At 44.4% G+C, this 18,909-nt stretch overlaps 1 protein-coding gene across 8 annotated transcripts in view; it reads left to right on the forward strand.

Moving 5' to 3' along the window:
• The first annotated feature begins 1,766 nt into the window (after positions 1-1,766).
• LOC142583463 (NADH dehydrogenase [ubiquinone] 1 alpha subcomplex assembly factor 8-like) overlaps positions 1,767-18,909 on the forward strand; it is a 418,166-nt gene continuing 401,023 nt past the window's right edge. For 7 of the 8 annotated variants that reach the window (XR_012828641.1, XR_012828640.1, XM_075693950.1 and 4 more), the window contains exon 1: positions 1,767-2,011. Coding sequence is in view for 6 of the 8 variants with exons in the window: in XM_075693950.1 (XP_075550065.1) it covers positions 1,940-2,011 (72 nt within the window). In the remaining 2 variants the exon portion in view is untranslated. Of the gene's footprint in view, positions 2,012-7,992; positions 8,183-18,909 lie in introns of all 8 variants that reach the window. The other variant, XM_075693946.1, reaches the window with a different exon arrangement.

Here is an 18,909-nt window from a genome sequence, read left to right on the forward strand (position 1 = left end):
TGGTAACAGAAAAGAACAACGTTGCGAACCATCCTGCTTAAGCATGTGCTATCGATAGCTTCACCTTTTAACAGGCGTCCGCCTCCGCTTGACTCAACAAGTGGAATGGAGAGATTTGGCAGGTCAGCTTAACCAAACATCTTGGTTCATTTATGAATTCAAAATCCTGTTCTAGAGCTTCGTTGTATCGCGAGCTCATTTCTACTTTCGGTATTTTGTATGTTCTGCGCCGATACAACGAGCACGCTTCGCAATGTGCTGAGCCTGCTCGACTGCATTTTTAAAATGTGAGCAATAAAGTTGCTGTAGCAGCACTGGATGAGTAATTGCGAAGTAACGCACGTGTGTAAAAAAAATCGCGTTTATTTACATTTATTTGTGCGCGCTTGTTGCTCGAAGCGTCTGCGAAAAGTTCAAATTAAGGTAGTGAGTGATGCTGTAGCTCCTGCGAGAAAGAAAGATGCAGCGCGTAGGCACTGTAGGAAGCTTACTTTCGTTATGATCGCACGCTGTTTGCTGCCTTGGAAAATGTTTTCAGTTTGGTGCCCTGGGAAAGGCTATGAAAGGATTTACTCTCTGTAAGTAATAGCAAGACAAAACATTACTATAAAATACATCAGAATATAGGAGATACTTAAGTCTTGTGCTCAGGACATATTCAATATGAACCAATTTGAAATGCTTAGATTTTTATGCTGATATGCCCATAGACAAACCTGATGCTCTGTGTACTTGCGAGTTGCAGCACGCCGAATTAACACCTGAGACTTTATTTTATATTGTACACGTACTTCGCCCTGCTGAGCTTCGTTTCCGAAGCGTGGATGGACGGAAGAAGCTTTCCAGGTGATTAATTTTTAGGAAACCGTGCCTCAACACAAGCGAAAGAGAAGGGTCCATTGTGGCCTATGCACCTTCGCTTGCGGACAGCTCTCCTTGCACTACTCAGTTAGCGCCAAGGCTCCGATGGGGGCGCTGGTGACGGGTTTTTTCGCAGCGCCGCCTGGGCAGAGTCTGAGGTCTATTCGGCATGATCTGCGTGACTACCGGGCAGCTCCGCCTATTCAAGGTCGACAGACGAGACGCGGCGACGCTAGGCCCCATTATTGCAGCCAACGTTGAGAGCACCATCCACAGTGATGAATGGGCCGCATACAACTGCATTTCGAACTTGGTGGATGCTAACGGAGCGAGCCTCAATCTGCAGTGGGAAACTAAACCACACCGCGAACTTTGTGGACCCGATCACGGGCGTTCACACGCAAAAATGGAAAGTTATTGGGATGCAGAAAGGGAAGTGCCACCTCCTTTCCACATGCGCTGCAAACATTCATTGCTGCGTTTGTTAGAAGCGGTCGCTCGGCGCTACCCCGTGTAATGGAAAACAAAGCGCAATTTTCTGACCTTTTGATTCTGTATGAATGTTTCCCTGCATTGCTGCACACTTACGTACACGGTACGCCCGCGGCGCAGCACTTCCCTATATATAAGCGCGACTAGCGAGCGATGTGTTCAAAGACCAGTGCACAAATGCAGGCGCACACCAAGTCTGTGCGCCTGCACCAAGCCGCGCCGAATCAAACCAGAGGAAATGAAAGCAGCAACAAGCGATCGTATAAAAGCCTAATGCAAAAACCAGACGCATACCAATCTGCGCTCGAAGAAGCGATTGTGTAAAAGCCTAGTGTAGTAACCAGGCGCACATCAATCTGCACTCGCAAAAGCGCGCGCAAGCACGTAGCGAGCCGCGCCAATCCAATCCAGAAACCAAAGAAGAATGGGGAAGTAATGTGTGACACTAAGCTCAGTTAGGGTGGCTACCCTAGCTCAGTGTTACCGTTTGTATACGTCTTCTGTGGCGAACGTTTCAGAATACGGCCCGGAGGTGTTTGCATTCTTTCCGTTGGTGCGTGGAGGAACAGCGCTGCAAGCTGCCGCAATGAACGCCGTGCAGAAAGCAAAACGTCGGTTGAGTTCCTATCCAGATGCGTTTCTGAGGTGTTCCAAACAGGTAATAACAGTGTGTGTGAAGTCGATCGTTGCTTTATGCTAAGTAGATAATAGAAAGAAGCGCAAGGATGTGCTTTCTCGGGGGAAATCTGGTAAATGCGACAACCTGACGCTGCTGCGACAACGACCGGTGAGCCCCATCAAGCCAGCTTTCTAACTGTTGTTGATTAACTTCTGTAGTGTCCATGCTCCGGCAGAGGTGTTGTCCTGCAATTGATTGTGGAGCGGCTGACGGCAAGTGAGCATTTGCATGTGCTTGTGTTGACTAGTATCATACCACGGTTGAGAATTTTTGACGCTCGCTTGTTTGTTGTTGCGATAAGAATTTCTAGGTGCACACAAAATGCGTTAGCTATAGCTTTTATTATTGAGCAAAATCATGAAGCAAATTTTCAAAGATGCAGACGGTGAAGTCCCATTAGGCGTCGCAGATATTCTCATGAGTGAGCACGGAAGGAGCATTGCCTCCTTTACGAGATGTCTACGGCTTAGAAAAAAAAAAAAGGAAATAAATAAATAAAATAAAAAGAAAGCTGCCAAATTCTTTCCCTTTCCTCTTCACTGGATGGATGGATGAATCTTATGAGCGTCCCCTTTGGAACGGGGTAGTGGGTAGCACCGCCAAGCTCTTGCTACTATACTGCCTAATGGCCTACGTACATAGAGTTTCATATTAGTATACCTAGAGGCAAATCTGGTGCTGCGATCGTTCAACCATCATGGGAATGATGGGAAGTACAGGCTTCGGATTGGCATTCTATTGACTAGCGAACTAGTCTACAAGTATTTTTTTGGCAGTTTTAGTTTCGCTCCAAGCGCAATTGCTGTAACCTGCAGTGGGACAGTGCAACGCAAAGCTCTCTGCCTTTGTACTGTTGCCCGAAGTGGCGACAGCGCGCTGGGCCAGCAACTGGGACGATGTTTGTGTCGCGGTGTGGCGTCGAAACCCTGACGAGAAAGCGGCGGCATCGTAAACGTTGAAAGAACATGTTTTGAGCGTTTGGACCTTGGTTTGTTAAGTGGGTTAGGTTGGCACTGTTGCGTTACGTGCTTTATGAAACTTCAGAATAGGAAAAAGAAGGCACTATTGATGCAAGACATATACAGTTGTACTTCTAGTGGCTTGACAATCAAATTTTATTGAACTCTTCATTATGCATTGCTCGTTTATGTGCTCATTGAAATGCGTGTTTTAGGTCTTTGAGAACACAAACTTACTTGTGGTAGGAAAGGTTGCTGCTTCCTGGCTGTAGTCTAGTGTCGCAAAATGGGTACGTGCAAAGCGACGCCGTAACGCTTCGGAAGCGGTACGTCAATATAACATATGATGAAGCATACTCGTAGGAGGCCACTATAGCGTCCTAGCTAGCACTGCAGCAGATGTGCTTAAAAGTACTTGAAGACGTTCAGCAATCATGACAGCTGACGCAGCCCTTCGAAAGAGCGAGAGAGTTCGCAAGTGCCTGTCGTCTGCGAGAAAAGTCTCGCGTTTGCAGCGAGCAGGCGTCGTAGCAGATAGACCTCAGACTCTGCCCAGGCGGCGCTGCGGAAAAACCCGTCACCAGCGCCCCCATCGGAGCCTTGGCGCGAACTGAGTAGTGCAAGAAGAGCTGTCCGCAAGCGAAGGTGCATAGGCCACAATGGACCCTTCTCTTTCGTTTGTGTTGAGGCACGGTTTCCTAAAAAATCAAGGACCTGGAAAGCTTCTCCCGCCCATTCACGCTTCGGAAAGGAAGCTTAGCAGGGCGAAGTACGTGTACAATATAAAATAAAGTCTCAAGTGTTATTTCGGCTTGCTGCAAATTAACTCGCAAGTACAGAGAGCATCAGGTTTGTCTATAGGCATATGAGCATAAAAATCTAAGCATTTCGATTTGTTTCATATTGAATATGTCCTGAACACACGACTTCTTAAGTAACTCCTATACTTTTATGTATTTTATCGTAATGTTTTTTCTCGAAATTATTTACAGAGAGTAAATGCTTTCGTAGCCTTTTCCAGGGCAGCAAACAGAAAACGTTTTCCAAGGCAGCAAATAGCGTGTGATCATAACGAAAGTAAGCTTCCTACGGTGCCTACGCGCTGCATCTTTCTTTCTCTCAGGAGCTACAGCATTGCTCAGTACCTTAATTTGAACTTTTTGCAGACGCTTCGAGCAACAAGCGCGCACAAATAAATGTAAATAAACGCGACATATTTTTCTTTACACATGTGTGTTGTTTCGCAATTACTCATCTAGTGCTCCTACAGCAACTTTATTGCTCACATTTGAAAAACGCAGATCGAGCAGGCTCAGCACATTGTGAAGCGTGTTTGTTGTATCGTACAAAATACCGAAAGTAGAAATGAGCTCGCGATGAAACGATGCTCTGGGAGAGGATTTTGAATTCATAAACGAACCAAAATGTCTGGTTAAGCTGACCTGCCAGATCTCTCCGTTCCACTTGTTGAGTCAAGCGGAGACGGACGTATGTTAAAAGGCGGAGATATCGATGGCACATAAGCAAGATGGTTCGCAACGCTGTTTTTTCTGTTACCAACGAAGTGGCGGCTGCAGATTCTTGAGTTCTCGCTTGGTTACCACGGTCCTCCGTCAGGGCTACGCAACACAATTACAGAAAAACAAAATTGTCGCACTTTCTCATGCGAGCCGCTATGTTGTGGGGAATGCAAGTAATCCGATTACCCAACAGGTTGAACGGCCCGTATCCAGCGCTCTCAACTTTCGCCTTCATACGATCGCAATGGAAATCGGTAAAAGTGAACATTGTTATTCCGTCCTTCGCGTTCATGGCAATTTACAACACAACAGTAGCGTCGATTGCGGCGTTTCCTTGTAGCGCGCGGAGCTATCGCGGTTGCCTTCGTTTCCGCCATCAGTCTGACGAATGAGCCAGCAAGCGCTTTATGGCAGTTTGGAGGTGCGCCCGACTAGCGTAGAAATTCATAGCTCTCTGCTTGGGTGTTAAATGCGCAAAACGCTCACCATATGGACCAAAATCTAGTTAAATCGTTGTTTCGCAGTCGCTAGCTGCATAGGCAACTTAGCAAGGTAATCGGGCTTCGCACTACTCAATTACTGTCTCTTCGCACCGGGAGGTGGCGCTATGCGTCTCGCAAAACTCCAGAGTCTGACGTCCATGACACGTACTTGTAGCATTCCGCTCAAGGGCGCAACACTTTCTCACAATACAACATTTTTATTTCCATAATTACTTGTTGAGTATTTTTTATATAAGTAAATGCACGGTTGTTATAGCTGTTGTAAAAATAAATAAATAATTATTCGCTGGCGTTAAATCGGGAACAGAATCGTACAAGAATGCATACCCTGGTGTGTCCTGGTGATAAACCATAGTAAACCATGCTTCCATCTCAAAGTCATACAAAGTTTATGTAGCGTGTTGTACATTATGTAACATACTGCAGAAATAAAATTAGATTTAACGCGATAATATTTGAGTAAAGCTTCGTTTACTGCGCCGCAACCAAACGCCGCTAGTCTAAAGATTGAAGCCAATCCGAAGCCTGTACTTCCCATCATTCCCATGTAGGTTGAGGCAACGCTCATGAGAACCCCCGTAGACACCAGCGCCACATTTCCCTCTAGGTATTTATTTAGAAACTCTATGCCTACGTAGGTTAAATATAGATAGTCTGCACCTGACGTCACGGACGCAGCTCTCACTGTGCTAGTACCCAAACATGGCGGCCCCGATGACGTGAGTGTATTGTATTTATTTATTTATTTAAAGATACCTTACAGGCCTCAAAGTGAGGCATGGAGTAAGGGGAGCAGTACATAGAAAATACATAGAATACAAGACATCTATAAACCGTATCTGTTTACAACCTACAACCGCAAGTACAACTGAGATGAAAAAAAGAATCATTTAGTTCACGATTCACTAGGGAAAAAAAGAAACATAAAAACATAATATAATAACAAGGAATAAATCACACAGATTGTTTTCAGTGAAGTCCTGTAATTAATAAGATCAGAGTGTTAAACAGTAATAATGAAAAACAATGACAGAAAAGTTATGGACGCGACATTCCAACGAAACGGTAAACATAGCGACATAACGGTAATAATGCGACAATAAGCTGTAAAAGATAGTGCAAGTATAGAAAGCATTGTGCGACAAACGTAAAACTTCACTTTTCTTTAGTCGTGCATTCAGTTAAGGCATCACGGAATGAATCGTAGTTGGACTGGCTTGCAATGCTGTCCGGGAGTGAATTCCATATTCTGATAGCACGAGGAAGAGCAGAGTAATGGAATGCTTTTGTAGACCCGTAAAGGCGGGCATAGCTGAAATGATTATGAAGCCTATGTGACATGGAGTAGGGTCGTTTCAAGCATGCGGATGTTCGAGTGGAGCGAAGGAATTTGTGGAACAGTGATAAAAGGGCAATGTCTCGGCGAGCGCTCAAGGATTGTAATGAAAGCTTAAGTTTTATTTCTGTAACACTAGACTGGTAGCTGTAATCGTTTATGATGAAGTGGCTTGCTCTGTTCTGGATCCATTCTAGCGTTTCAATTAGGTATTTCTGGTGAGGGGACCAAATGGGAGATGCATACTTGAGCTTGGGACAAACGAGAGTTAGGTAAGCTAGCTTGCAAACATTTGAAGGAACGTTTCGTAAGTTGCGTCGCAAGTACCCCAGTGCATTGTTTTGCTTATTAACCATGACTGTTTTTCACCGGTTTATCACTGTTATCGCTTTGCCGTTCGACACAAGATGGACCCATCGTCCTGTCATGCTGTCACGTTTCTTGATTACACTCCTTGTCGACGTGCTAGTGCCTAAAGATGGCTGCCGCGATGATGTCTGTGCAAACTATCTATAGGGAAAAAAACACGATGAACTCCCACAACCAATTTTTCTACCCCCCTATTGTGAACTTTGCTTTTGTACGTCTCTGATTTTTTGTCATTTCCCTATTTTCTCTTCCACCAATCTTCCAATCGCCTCTTACTAATCTCTATTGCGGACATGTTTACTTTTCCCCTGCTCTCACTGGACCCAAGGGCTTCAAGGAGGCCAGTGGTGCCTAAATCGACTGCTGGGCAGATGTCTTCACATTCTAATAAAACATGCTCCATCGTTTCCCTAGCTATAGTGCAGCAAGCGCATGCTTGATCTCGCTTCGAAAGGTAATGAGCTTCCTTTTGAGCTATCATAATTTGTTCCTTTCCTGATTTCGTCTTTCCCTCTTAAGTAGCTACTCATGGCAGGTTTCTTTTCTATTGCCGCCACCCATGACATTATTTCAGTCTCACTGACTTCCCGCTTGAAATTCTTTGTTGCTTTGTCGCTCACTCTACAGGCCGCATACTTGCTGGTAAGCTTCCTAGTTCTTTTCCTGCACTGTGAATCAATGTTTTTCCTGTACAACACTCTCCCACCCCATTTACTTTCTTCCATATTCCTCAGTCATTCTTCATAATCAATCATACTGTGAGCTTCCCCCACTTAAAAACTAGTCAAGCCCATATCACCCTGCACAGCTTCATTTGTAGTCTTCCCATGAGTGCCCAGTGTGAGGCGTCCCACTGACTTTTGGTTCCCATCGAGTCCTGCTTGTACCCCTGATTTCAAGCAAACAACCGCATTTCTAAAAGTAAGTCCTGGAACCATTAAACCTTTCCACATATCCCGGAGCACCTTGTACCTATTGTATCCCCATAGCACTCTGTTCTTCATTATGGCTGCATTTGTATTCCCCTTTACTGTTTTTGTTTTTTTTCCTGTGTTTCCATATATTTATTGCCTTTGTTTATCCATATACCAAGGTATTTATATTGTAAGCATTTAGGCGGACTTCATCTGTACAAAGTCATCATCAGTCATCGGCTCGCGTTCGTTTTTGCGTCGGCGCCAGTTTTCCTTCTTGGAATGAAGCTTCATCTCGACCATGGTCTTTCAAGTGGTGGGGGCGCTTTAAGACCCCTTCGACCTCACTCCTCTTCAAGATCTCTCCTGGAGCTACGTTCAGGACGCTGTTTGATCCAGGAGGCCGCCATGTTGCAAGACCAGCTCGCAGCGTCCATCAGCTCCGTTCAAGTGCCAGCCACCCCCACTCCCAGCCCTGCCAACAACCGGTATCATGATCCTGAAATCTTCTCTGGCTTGCCTGGTGAGGACGTTGAAGACGGGCTGGAAGTGAGTACAGCAACTGGAACGAGACATTGAAGTTAAAAAACGTATAATTTTACGTCTCTCAAGTAGCCAAGACATGGTTCCTGAATCATGATGCCCTACTAAAATGCATCAAGAAGAAAAATAATACGTTCCACAAATTCATAAAATGCAAAGACGGTGACTTGTTCAAGGAATTTAAAAAATATCGCAATCAATTAAACGCTGATATAAAGAAAGCCAAACTTGCATGTTATGAAGCAATGTTTGCTAGGATAAGAACGGATCCGGCAAAGATCTGGAGACAGGTAAATTACCTTACTGGCAGAAACCCATCACCGGTTAAGGCTGACCAAATAGTAATCAATGACTCTATAGGAGGCAAGGCGCAAGCAGATGAAATTAACGAGTATTTCATTAATGCAGCCGTACCCCAGCCGTCTATTCAACAAAGTGGGCTCTACTGGCCTTCTCGTCGAGCAAATTAATTTGTTTTGGATGCCATTACCGAAAGAGAAATCAATGGTCTTATAATACGCTTAAAAAATAATGTCGCAAGTGGGTATGATGAAATTAAAGTTGAACCTGTGAAGCGAGTGTCATTAATTATCAGCCCTGTCCTAGCCTATCTCATTAGTCTCACATTTTCAACTGGAGTCTTCCCAGATAAATTAAAACTGGCCAAAGTAATTCCAATACACAAAGGAGGTAGAATTGACGATATTACGAATTACCGGCCAATCTCAGTGCTACCGGTGTTTTCAAAGATTTATGAATTGTCAATCAATAACAGGCTGCCAAAATATCTAACCAAGTATCATATAATATCACCCTCATAGTATGTTTTTCAGAAAAATAAGACAACTCAGGACGCTCTTCTTGCCATCAAGCAGCAAATAATCAGAAATTTTGAAGATCAGCTTTTCACCTTAGGAATCTTTCTCGATCTGCGCAAAGCTTTTGATTCCGTTGACCACGAAATCTTAGCTATAAAATTAGATTGCTATGGAATTCGTGGTATCACACTGGACCTTATCAAGAGCTACTTATCGTTTCGGCATCAGTTTGTTAAAATAGACTGTGGCTCTTCAAAACAGCTTGAGATTAAACTGGGTGTACCGCAAGGTTCGATATTAGGCCCGTTACTTTTCCTCTTATATGTGAATGACATTATGGAACTACAAAAAACACCCACAATAACCATGTTTGCAGATGACACTAGTTTATTCTTTACAGGTAGAACTCTGCATGACATTGAGCAATCGGCCAATCTGTATTTAAATGATTTATCTACAAGGTTGCAACAAAACAAACTTCAGTTGAATGCAGTAAAAACAAAGTACATGTTATTTAGGCCAATCAATAAACAAAAAAATGATTAACTTACAGTACAGAAGACATAACTTAGAACAAGTAAGTGTGCAAAAGTTCCTTGGGGTATGGTTTAGTGAAGAGTTGTCTTGGACCCCTCATGTCAATCATCTGCTCTCCGCACTCGTGAAGTCTGTTTGCTGTATTAGAAAAATAGCTCCTCTTCTACCTCTTTGGCTAAAGCAATCACTATATTACTCCCCGTTCTGTTCTAAACTATTGTATGGCATTCTGGTCTGGGGGACAACGACAAAAGGAAACTACGATAGGCTATAACTGCTGTAAAAACGTGTCCTCCGGATTTTTGTGAACCACACCGGCCCTATTAGTTTGTTGCCGACGCAACCACTTATTCCTAGATTTGATGTTTTACCTGCAAATAAAGTCTATTTATGGATACTGGCACAGCGAATTTATAAACAGAAACTCCACAGTATTTACACACCTGTCTTGGTGCAGTATGATGTCCGTAACCCCAAATGCAGAAATAAAAAAGTCAGAACAAATTATGAATAACAAGATCTGGAATATCAGGTAATAGACATGTTAAATAACTGTGCTTCTATTTTGGATTTCTGCCTACCCAAAAGAATTGTCAAATGTGAGCTGCGGTCAATTTTGTTTTCCGTCGATGTTGTTTTCCGTTAAAATTGTTAAGATACAATGATAAGTGTAAATTTCTGTTTCAGTTGTTCACTTCCTTTTAAGTATTTTTGTGATATGAGCGAATCTTCAATGTGATTTTTAAAAATAAGCTGTCCATAGTGCTTAAGAACACCCATATTGTATAGGACGTATGATGTATGTATGGTCTAGGCTTTATGCGTGTACTACTTGTAACGCCGCTTCTCTTTTGTTACTAGCTCTCTGCTGTACTGCTGTAGACTGCTTCTTTTGTTACGGGGGCAGAGACCTCGTCAGGCAATCATGCCTTTAGTCTCTGCCACCCGCAGGATGATGTGATTTTCCTGCAAATAAAAACTGACTGACTGACTGACTTCCGTGATTGGTCGTCTTTCAAGGAGCAGCTACAGTGGATTTTTGGCACACCCATGGTCCTTTCCAAAGTTGCCCGTGGGGTTGTCTTTGCTTCCTGCCTGGTGTGGTTCAAAGAAAGCTCTACATTAATCACCACTTTAAACATGACCACTGTGCCAATCCTCCTACCTCAAGGCTCTGCAGTGACCTGTTATGTGGACACCCAACCAGTCTCCCTGCTCCCTCTTGCCGCCTTGCAAGCTCTTCCTCAACGGGGTAAATCTGCTTTATCTGCCCTTGCTTCCGTGATAAGTCCTGACCTTGCTGCTGCTCAGAGTGAAGCATTGCTACAATTGCTCACAAAGCATCAGGCCTCCTTTGATACGAATGCTTCGTCACTCGGACAGACCTCTGTTGCCTCCCATCGTATCGACACCGATGGCCAGACTATTTATTGTGTGCCGTCGTCCCTACCGAGTCTCTTTGATCGAATGCAAAATCATCGAGGAGAATGTCGCCAATATGCTGAAAAAAAACGTCATACGTCCCTCCACCAGTTCTTGGTCATCACCCGTCGTTTTAGTGCAGAAGAAGGATGGATCGGTACGATTTTGGGTTGACTACCGTGCGCTGAACAAGATAACCCATAAGGATGTATATCCGATGCCCCGTATCAATGGTGCCCTTCATTCTTGATTCCTTGCAAGGCGCACAATACTTTTCCAGCCTTGATCTTCGCTCCGGATATTGGCAAATTCCAATGCACGAAGCGGACAAAGAAAAGACCACCTTTTCTTCTCCGGACGGTCTTTACGAGTTTAGCGTAATGCCTTTTAGCCTATGCAATGCTCCCGCCACATTTGAAAAAGTGATCGACACTGTTCTTCGCGGCCTCAAGGCCTCAAGTGGAAAACTTGTCTATGTTACCTCAATGACATTGTGTTTTCCTCGACTTTCACTGACCATCTGCAATGCTTAGATGAAGTGCTCACATGCCTTTCTAATGCTGGACTTCAACTAAACATGAGGAAGTGCCATTTCGCTAGCACAACAATTAAAGTCCTGGGTCATCTCGTTAGCAAAGATGGCATCCAGACCGATCCGGACGAAATTTTCCAGCGCTCAACTTTCCACACCCACTTTGTGCAAAAGAACTGCGCAGCTTCCTTGGACTCGCCTCATACTTTCGACATTTTATCAGGAACTTCGCCAGCGTTGCCTTGCCCCGCCACAAGCTCCTTGCTAGTTCCAGTTCCTTCGATTGGAACGATTGGTGTGAAGCCGCGTTCCAAGAACTCAAGCACGCACTTACATCCCCACCTGTTGTCTGTCATTTTGATGATAAGGCACCCACATTACTGCATACTGACACAAGTGGTCAAGGAATTGGTACTGTTCTGCTGCAGCACGACCACGAATTTTGCGAAAAGGTTGTTGCATATGCAAGCCGCGTTCTGACTTCCACAGAAAAGAAGTACTCGATAACCGAACAAGAGTGTTTGGCTGTTGTATGGTCCATTCAGAAATTTCGTCCATACCTGCACGGTCGTCATTTCACGGTGGACAACACGGGCGTCGTGATTTGCATTTGCATAATGAATCCTTACCAACTAGCTCAACTTTCTGTCGTTCCAATTCTTATTGCCATGGTATCATCAGTCGCCTTAGTGGTGTTTCATCTCCACCCAATGCCAGGCTACGGAAACAGCTCAAACTGTTCAAGTTCGAAGACGACATGCTCTACCATTACATTTTTCACCTGGAAGGCTATCGATGGGTTCCTGTTTTACCACGCTCTCTTCACGCTGCAGTTCTGCAGGCCTCACATGATGACTCTACATCAGGCCACTTGGGTTATCACAAAACACACGAGCGCATACGGAGCCGATTCTTTTGGCCAGCTCTTTCCACGAGCATAGCTAGATATGTTGCCTCGTGCACACTTTGCGAATGCCGTAAGCGACCTACTACTGCTCCTGCTGGAACGCTACAACCACTTCCTTGTCCAACAGAACCCTTCTCTGTCGTCGGTATTGACTTTTTCAGGTCACTTCCAACTACTCCAGACAGCAACAGATGGATCGTCACTGCTGTTGACCATTTGACTCGGTACGCTGAAACAGCCTCAGTACGTTCAGGAGCTGCCTCAGAAGTAGCGACCTTCTTCTTGCAGGCTATCTACTTACGTCACGGGGTGCCTCACGTTCTTTTGAGCGACCGAGGCAAGGCATTTCTTTCAAGCACTTTTAATCAAGTTCTGCAAGTGTCCAACACCGTGCACAAGACAACGTCTAGCTACCACCCTCAATCAAACCAGTGGTCTAACAGAGCGATTTCATCGCACGCTGTGTGACATGCTATCCATGTTTATTCAACCTGACCATCATAACTGGGATGTGATTTTCCCATTTGTAACCTTTGCATACAATACGTGTGTTCAACGCACCACCGGATACTCTCCGTTTTTCTTAGTATACGGCCGCCACCCAACCTCATCCTCGACGTTTCTTTCTTCTCTGGCCCCATCATCGCTTCACCATCCATTTGCAACCGGGTTGTGTCTCGTCTAGCCCAATGTCGTTGTCGCGCCCGTATGAACACAGAAGCAAGCCAAGATGATCACAAATATCGGTACGATGTCTCTCACTGCTTCGTTTCCTACCACTCTGGTGATGATGTGCTCCTATGGACACCTGCACAAACACCCGGTTTATGTGAGAAGCTTTAGTCTCAGTATATTGGCCCCTACAAAGTCATAGAGTAGACCTCGCTGGTGATGAACCATTGCATTACACCTGTTGACGCTCCAACTGTGACCGATGCTGCTGCGGAACAGAGATCGTGCACGTTTCCAGCCTGAAACTCTGTCATCTCTGTTCCACTGTCTAATGTGCGGCCAGGCTGGCTGCTTATTTCTGTCCACGGGGAAAATTAGTTTAGAACAACAGAAAGCTGAGCTAGTTGGTACGGATTTATATGCAAAAAAGAAGTGAGGCGTGCAGACAAGACACAAGAGTAGGAAAATTAGTGTAAGCATTCATGCGGACTTCATCTTCATATGCACAAAGCCGTCATCAATCATCGGCTCGTGCTTGTTTTTGCGTCGGCGCCATTTTTCCTTCTTGGAATAAAGCGTAGTCTCGACCGTGGTCTTTCAATATTTTACCTTGGGTATTTCCTGGCGGCCTTGTATTGCCACTGTCTCTTCACTGTTTTTATTGAATACCATAACACCTGATTTTCTAACACTAAATTTAAAACCCAAATTTTCACCTTCTTGTCCACAGATATTAGCCAGACGTTGCAAATCGCTGCTTGTTAGCTAGCAACACAGTGTCGTCCGGATAAAATAAATATGGAAGCTGCTGCTCTACTGCTGTACCCGCCTGTTTGTATGAGAGATTAAACCCAATATTACTTCTTTCTAGTGCCCTCTCCATCCTCACCATGTACATCATAAACAGCAGTGGGGATAAAGGGCACCCCTGCCTCAGTCCCTTATTGATATCAACTTTCTCCTCGCTCCTCATCCCCTCCCATCCAACGCAAACAGTATTTTGTAGGTAAATCTCTCTCAAAACCTGTACACAGTCGTCACCGAAGCCTTCCCCTTCCAGACTATCCCACAATATGTTGCAGTCTACGTTGTCATAGGCTCTTGTAATGTCTAAAAAGGCCACATATAGCGGTCGGCTTTCTACTCTTGATATTTCAATACACTGATTAAGAACAAATAAGTTATCATCCAAACGCCTACCTATTCTGAAGCCATTCTGAAGTTCTCCCAAAATGCCATTGTTCTCTGCCCATGTTTGCAGCTTTAAGTGTCGGTCGCAAGCGCCACGTGTGGCTGGCGGTACCCCACTGGCCGCTACACCACGTGGCTTCCAAAGTCTTCGTCAAGCGTGCATGCCAATCTCAAAGGCCATTAACCTCAATCATAGCTCAGCGTTTGTTTGCTGGTATGACAGGTGAAACCTATTCTGCTGCCAGACAACCAACCTTTAAAATGCACACTCAAAGTATTGTGCCGACTGCACCACAGAATAAAGAACCAGCTTTAGAGAAGGGAAACTGTACTTTCCATAGTCGTACAAATGTAAGCAGCGGAAGCGCACGGAACTTATGTAGATGGACGCCAGATGGCATTGCTCAACCAGGAAGTAAGCAGGGAAGTGAGAAGGTGTGGTGGTTTTGAAAGAGACGTGATCCACTTCAATTACAGGCTTGGACGAGAAGTGGGCAGGTGGCTTGCTGGTCACGCTGTTGCTTTCTTTTAGGGGGGGCCCACGGGTGCTCGGGAGGCCAGAGTAAGTAGTACTGAAGGATAGGGGAACATCAGAATGGCATCACTGTCAATAACAGCAAAAGGAGAAAGACAGCTCGCCATGCTACATCAACATGCAGGGCAGCAGAAGAAAGGATCACTGTCGATGACAGAAGGAATTCATTATAAGTTGAGAGAAATGGTCATTGATGAGGAAGGGTATAGCAGCATAGGGAGTGACCATAAACGCATCATTTTGAAAATGGGATATGTAGTTGGGAAAGAGAGCAAGGAGTGCAAAATGGCCAGTCCAAATTTGAATGCTGAACAAATAACAAATATAGTCACTAGAGTCGAGGAAGAACTAAAATCGACAACTCGAAATCGAGAAATTGAAGAACTAAAATCGAGGAAGAAAGTGGGAATATAGTGAGCTTCTAAGTTTAATTATGACAGAAATACGGAAAGGGAAACAACATGTTCGTTGGAAAGAAAAAAAGAAACCGAAAAGCTGGTGGAACAGGGAGATACGAGAAGCGATCGTTGAACGACAGAAAGCATCCCAAGAGCGCAGGAAGGCAAAGAAGGCACAGTTGCCACAGGATGAAGTGGTGGCCAGTAAATGGGAAAGGTACCGAGAGAAAAACTCTTTAGTTCAAATACTGGTGCAAGCAAAAATAAAATGTGAAAGTGAGCGTTCATTGTCAGAAATATGTGAGAAAAAGAAGGCTGCACCTAGAATATTTTGGAACCATATAAAATTATTAGGCCGGAAGTCAACAACAATACAACATATCCTACATGAAGGTGGAAACAAATTGGAGAGGGAAGCAGGATTAAATTACATCCGAAATATAACAGCCGAATCTTGCCAAGGCAATGACGAGGTTGTACTTGAAAAAAAAAAAAAAGAGCATGAAAGAGAACCAGATAGAAAAGGAGCTGCTGCTGACAAATTTCAACTGGAAGAAAGCCGAAGAGAAAATTCCTAAGCGCACCGCCACAGGGCTAGACGAGGTTCCCGTTAGGCTGAATAATGAACTAGGACCAAAAAGTTAGGAAGCTCTGGTGAAAGAAGTAGAAAAAACTTTAAAATATAGAAGAATACGGGACAGTTGGTGACAAAGTAGAATGAATTTAATTTATAAAGGTAAGGGGGAGAAAGACAGAATTCACTCGTATAGGCCCTTGTTCATTGCATTAGTGATATACATGTTAGCAATGCAGGCAATCAAATTAAAGCTGCAAGCATGAGCAGAGAATAATGGCGTTTGGGTGATGACTTATTTGTTCTTACTCAATGCATCGAAATATCAAGAGTAGAAAGCAGGCCGTTATAGCTGGTCTCTTTAGGTATACAGGAGCAGATGACAACTTAGACCGCAACATTTTGTGGGATATATTGGAAGGGGAACACTTGGGCAACGATTGTATACAGCTTTTGAGAGAGATTTACCTAGACTATACTGCTTGCATTGAATGGAAAGGGATGGGGAGCGAGGAAAAAGTTGATATCAACAAGGAACTGAAGCAGGTGTGCCCTTTATCTCCAGTGCTATTTATGATGTATGTGGCAAGGATGGAAAGCTTGCTAGAGGGAAGTAATATCGGGTTTAATCTCATAAATAATAAATACAAACATGCGGGTACAGTGGTAGAGCAGCTAGCAGGTTTGTTTTATGTGGACGACATTGTGGTGCTAGCAAACTAAGCAAAGTGATACACAATGTGTGGCTAGTATCTGTGGACAGGGAGGCGAGAATATAAGTCTGAAATTTAGGTTTAAGAAATGAGGTGTCATGGTATTCAATGAAAACAGTAAACAGACAGTGTGAGTACAGGGCCAGGAAATACATCAGATAAAAGAATATAAATGCCTTGGTATATGGATGAACGAAGGCAATAGGTATATGGAAACGCAGCAAAAAAACAATAGCAAAGAGGAAGAGAAACGCGGCCATAATGAAACACAGAGCACTATGGGGATACAATAGGTATGAGGTGCTCCGGGGTATGTGGAAAGGCGTAATGATTCCAGGACTTATTGCAGTGAAACACGTTGTGGGGCTAGTTGGTGCATGCGCCAATAGTGACGGCACACAAGAAGAAGCGCCTTGTCCTGTGTCTGTTTCTTCTTGTGCGCCGTCACTATTGGCGCATCACCTATTGAAATCCAGGACTTCTATTTGGAAATGGGGTTGTTTGCTTGAAGGGGTACAATCAGGACTGAATGGCAACCAAAGGTGTGTGGGACCAAAGGTGTGTGTGCATTGGGTGCTCAAAGGAAGACTGCAAATGAAGCTGTGCAGGGTGATATGGGCTGGACAAGTTTTGAAGTGAGGGAAGCTCACAGTAAAATTGATTATGAAGAATGACTGAGGGATATGGAAGAAAGTAAATGAGAGTGTCGAGGTATCTGTACAGGAAAAACATTGATTCACAGTGGAGGCAAAGAACTTGGAAGCTTCCTAGCAGGTGTGCAGCCTGTAGGGTGAGCAACACAGCAACAAAGAATGTCAGGCGGAAAGTCGGAGAGGCTGAAATAATCTCATGGGTGGCAGCAATGGAAGAGAAACCTGCCATGAGTAACTACTTAAGAGGGAAAGTTGAAATCAGGAAACAAACAATTTATGATAACTCAAAGGGAAGCTCATTACTTTTCAAAGCAAGATCAAAATGCCTTAGAGCATGCACCTATAAAGCGGTATATAAGAATGAAGGAGAATGCATGTGCTTTGTAAAGCTAGGTAAATGATGGAGCATGTTTTATTAGAACGGGAAGACATCTGCCCAGCAGTCGATTTAGGCACCACTGGCCTCCTTGAAGCCCTCAGGTTCAGCGAGAGCAGCGAGAAAGTATACATGTCCGCAATAGAGATTAGTGAGAGGCAATTGGAAGATCGGTGGAAGAAAAGTAGGGAAATGACAAAAAACATATGTACAAAAGCAAAGTTGACATTAGGGGGTCTGAAAATTTCATTATGGGAATTCATTGTGCATTTTTTTTTTCCTTTTCATCTTTAACCTAGGTAGGAAATTAGGCAGTACAATAGGAAGAGCTTGGTGGCGGAACCCGCCGCCCCATTCCAAAGGGGACTCTCATAACACCCATCCAGCAGAATTTCTTTTTTTTTGTTTAGAGCAAAATCCAATATCGCCGCTTTTCACCGGTCGCATACGCTGGTACGCCCCGTGCCGGCTGTGCGGCATGCCTCAATGCCTTGGCTGCCGCATAGCTAGTGCGTTCTAATTTAGTGCGTCCTAAGACGACACACCAAGCGCAAAACCTGTGCTTGGTGTGTTGTCTTCTCTCACGTACTTGTCGTTTTTTGTTGTGCAATATCATTTGAGTAATGGATTACCAACTTGCCCGGAATGCTGCTCTCATTAAGTTCATTTCTAGTTCAACAGGCCCTTTTCTAAATATTCTTCGTGATCCCTGTTCCACTGTTTCCCTCATTGTCGCTATCGTTTGAAAAGCACGGACGCTCTCCTATTGTTTAATTGTGCTTGGTGTGTCGTCTTCTCTCACGTCCGTGTCATTTTTTGTTGCGCAATATCATTGGCGTTCTAATTGCCAGGAGACCAAAGAACCTCCACTGACAGCCATACAAACAAGCCACAAGTGGGCTAACAGAATGTGCGACTTTATTGGCAGAAAACAAGCAGTGTATATTCTCGTGCAAAAGCAGAAATAACATTTGCTTGTCGAGATATGCTGAAATCATTGACGCGAGCCCGTAAATGGCTTACCGTCGTCGCCGGACATGCCTATGTGGTAACGAGCGACAACCAGCAGCCCAAGCAGATTGGACAGTGTCCCACCTGTTTGCAGTGACAGTCACCATTAAAAGATGATTAACTTGCATTGTGAAGCAATCGGGTGACGTAGGCACCTGCTGCCGCAGCCAACACGTTGACATGGACTATCCGGCATTTTAGCATTAACTCCAACCTGCAGGTTTCTTTCCTTTTGGGGGCCGCTAATGTGTAGCTCGCATTTGTCGCCGCATTTTGTCTCAATATGGACAATTCGGTTTCGTGGGCATTACTTTCGGCAGACATCCATATGGCTATCAACTTCATACACATCGGACCATGTAAGCATGTATACTGGTCTCCGTTCATGCCTAAT

This window comes from Dermacentor variabilis, chromosome 5, assembly GCF_050947875.1.
Source record: "Dermacentor variabilis isolate Ectoservices chromosome 5, ASM5094787v1, whole genome shotgun sequence".
NCBI classification, from domain to species: Eukaryota; Metazoa; Arthropoda; class Arachnida; order Ixodida; family Ixodidae; genus Dermacentor; species Dermacentor variabilis.